This window comes from Rosa rugosa, chromosome 3, assembly GCF_958449725.1.
Source record: "Rosa rugosa chromosome 3, drRosRugo1.1, whole genome shotgun sequence".
Taxonomy (NCBI): Eukaryota; Viridiplantae; Streptophyta; class Magnoliopsida; order Rosales; family Rosaceae; genus Rosa; species Rosa rugosa.
In genome coordinates this window covers 7138045-7141684 of record NC_084822.1, presented here as the reverse complement: position 1 = coordinate 7141684, position 3640 = coordinate 7138045, and the positions used below count along the sequence as shown (strand labels likewise).

Sequence of the window (3640 nt, the reverse complement as noted above, 5' to 3'; positions counted from 1 at the left end):
TTCTTTCCTTGGAATCTTGAACTTTGAAACTCTGAATTGTCTGCCCCTGAGGATGCATGTTTCCCCTAACTTTATTGTTTTTGAAACTCCCGCACAGACCCCTATCTTTAATAGAGAAGTCCACCAGATTCTTCTTCTGCATTACGAGATCGTACCGCCAAGTCATTCACGTCACCTGGCAATTTCGACGACCGTCGCCGCCGGTAGCCGCTGCATGTACTCCTTGTAAGTTCCTGTTCCACACTTTCCCTGATTTATGGGTAGATGGTAGAGTACTAGTCTTGGCTGCATTAGTTGGATTGTTGTGATCTATAGCCTGCTCCTAGTGTCTAGTATTTTTCTTTCTTTTCCCGTTTGTCATGGCAAGAGAAACTAGGTCTTCGAAGAGAGTTGGGCAGAACCCCAGTAGTGAACATCATAAAGCTGATGAGATTGTGTTCTGGAAACCAAAAGACTTCCAAATCCAACGGGTGAGGAATAGTTTTGTGAATTCGAACCGAGTTTCCGTCCATGCAATTCCCGAAGGGGCTAATATTTTCACCGGCAAAAATATTCCTGAAAATGCCCTCGTGGTCTCTTCTCACCATCTTAGGTTCTTGAAATTTCCTCTTCATCCTATATTCCAAATCTTGTGGCGTGTTACTGGTTTGCACCCTATGCAATTCAATCCCATTTCATACATGCTGCTCTGCGGGTTATTAGTGATGGGCATGAAGTGGGAAGTATCATTGGGCCTAGGCGACTTCTTTTATTTTCATAGATGCGGCCGTATTTTCGAAAAGGCTCTGTTTTTCCACTTTTCTCCTCGTCCACAAAGGAAAGTCTTTGAAGAAAAGATGGGTAACGTCACCGGGTGGAAAAATGAGCCGCTAATGGTTCTTGGCGAGTGGGCAGCGCCAGAGCTTTCCATGGACGTTCCTAAAGTCTTCTCTAAGGAGATCGGTATGCCCCTTACCATATATACACTTTAATTTGTTCACATTTTTCGTTGTGGTGTTGCCTCTTGTGTGTAGCTTTAAGGCCCTACTTGTTCATGCATGTGTGCAGAATATAAGCCTTGTTCTATGGATTCCATTTTGGATGAGTCTCGTATGACGTGGTTGAAAGAACACGTATTGCGTCGGGGCTGGAATGCGGCTCAGTTTTGCTCCAGTGCTGACCTAGAGGACATTTCTAATTGTCGATCAGGACCAATCTATTGTTCGTGTCTGCAATTGTTGGAGCCTAATCTCCGAGGAGAAAGGCTGTTCAATCGTGTCGTCGAGTTAGAAAGCAATTTTCTGACTTCTGAACGCACTCCCACTTTATTTGCAGAGAGTCTCAACGTTGGAGATTCCTTTGAAGAGCCGGAAAATCTTGAAGAGGACGACATGGACATCAATCGCATAAAAGTTCCTAATCCACAAGGGAAAAAGTCCAAGAAACAGAAGTTGTCTCAAGCCGAAAGTGAGATTACCCATAGAAGCGAAGGAGGACTTGAGCTGCCTCATACGCCTCAGATTCAGCCGTCGCCATGCAAATCTTCTCCTGGTTCCCTGGTGGCCTCTTCGTCCAACACTACTTTTCAAGGTTCTGGGAACATGTCACTACCACCCCTGAAGGCTCCATTGCAGTTAACATTTAGAAAGGAAGATGACTCTTATGTGTTGGAGGGAGATCCCATTGCTTTCGATAAAGAAGCATGCTTGGCAGTGGCACAGGCCTTGGCTCTGAACCCCGTTGATCACGAAAGGCTTATGGGATTGAGCCAGCGAGATCTTGCAGCGCAGGTGGCCCTTAGCCTGCAATCGGTACTTCTTTTACTTTTAGCTTGTATTTTGTCAACATACAGTAATGCATGCATTGATTGATCTAACATTTCTCACCTTCTCTTAACAGGCCTCATCAATGACTCAACATCTCTTGATGCGGACGGAAGCTGCTGAGGATAGGTTGTGGAGCCTCATACATAAGGCTAAGCAAGAGACTCAGAAGGCTGCGGACGAGCTGAAGGCGTTGCGCGAGGTTGTTGCAAAGAAATCCAAAGAAGTTGAGGACAGGAATAAGAAGATTGATGAGTTGAATGCTAAATTGTCAAAGGAGACTGCAAACAGGGCGAAAGAGTTTGAGTTGAACCAGAGCCAAGTTACTAAATGTTCTTGCAAAAGCTTCCGACTAGGATGGGTCCAAGGTCAGCAAAAAGAGGAAGACAGAATTTTTGAAGGGCCTGATGCATTCGATGAGGAAATGGGGTTGAAGTCTTCTGACTATGAGTGGATACATGGGATGAGACCTGAGGACAAACCTTCTTCGGATGATGCTAATGAAGCGTAGTTGTTGGGAGAAATTGCAATTGCTGGATCATCTTATTCGGCACTCGGTTATCCTAGTCTTGTCTGTCTGTGTTTTGTGTTCCGGTAACAGACATTATTTTGTTTCGGAGGGTAGCACCTTATTTAGCTCCCAATGTCTCGTTCTGGACTCATGTGTACAGCTTCTTGAGCTTGGTAGTTCTGTTACTTTCCGGTAATAGACATTATTTTGTTTCGGAGGGTAGCACCTTATTTAGCTCCCAATGTCTCGTTCTGGACTTATGTGTACAATTTCTTGAGCTTGGTAGTTCTGTCACTTCTTCCACACATATGCCTGTGTTTCCTGGTTTATGTGCTCTTGAGCTTGGTACACAAGTACACAACCCAGAGGAACCAAGCTTGAAAATCCAAAATTGCCTTCCTCCTATATTCTGACAAATTATACATAAAGTAACTTAATTGAAAAACAAATTTGCATATAGGGCATAATGCAAAATGTCAGGAAAAGAGGAAAATAGTGGTATATGTTTCATCTATTATATATTACTCTGATCACATATATCAAATTTCCGATGACTATGCCGGTATATTCTTAATGTGAGTGGGATTCAAACAAACTGGAATGTGTTGTGAATGGGACAAAATAATCATTGCTTGCAATGCTAATTAAGTAAACAGCTTTGGACAGCAGTGTGTGTGCGCTTCTGCATCAAGGTGCACCTATCCTCTGTTCAACTGCTTCCTTACCTTCTTGAAATAACTTGGTTGAGTTATAAGGTCTATCACCTGAAAACAAAAAATCATGGTAATTAATAAAGAGAGATCTAAAGTTTGTACTTGGCACTACAACTAATTACTCTCTGCGAGTGTAGCATTCTAACATCGATTTCATTCCTTTTAGTCTTTTACCCTACCAAAGAAAGAACAGTTACTTAGCAGATGGTAAAAAGGCCTTACAGTAGTCCTTTTGAAATTGCATGTACAATCTAGGATTGAGATAATAAGATTTTATTTTGACAGCTCACTACTAATTTCAGTGTCACCAAATCTGAAGGAGGTCGATAAGTAAGGCAGATGCAGATCACATACAAATCCCTGATGAGTTCAACTAGAGCACCAGCCCGAGCAGAGTTGGCCCCTTGAGTGTAATTGTCAAAATCAGTTTGTAAATATGATAAGTGGCAAATTTGCATATGCAGCTTCAGCGAAAATTGATTTTAACTATGAGTTTTGTATTAATCTCTAGTGTTAAATAAAGTAAGAATACAGAATCTTACCAATGATAGCCAGGGTCGTCCATCTGAAAATCTACCAGTGGAGTTCTTGAAGGATTTCCAATATGGTCAGAA

General features: G+C 42.4%; 1 protein-coding gene across 1 annotated transcript; it reads left to right on the top strand.

The window, feature by feature from the left end:
• Positions 1-241: 241 nt before the first annotated feature.
• On the top strand, positions 242-2495 carry LOC133741172 (uncharacterized). Its single transcript, XM_062169116.1, has 3 exons — positions 242-942; positions 1048-1790; positions 1879-2495. Exons 1-3 carry the CDS (start codon positions 360-362, stop codon positions 2311-2313), a joined length of 1761 nt encoding a protein of 586 aa, XP_062025100.1. The 5' UTR covers positions 242-359; the 3' UTR covers positions 2314-2495.
• The last annotated feature ends 1145 nt before the right edge of the window (positions 2496-3640 follow it).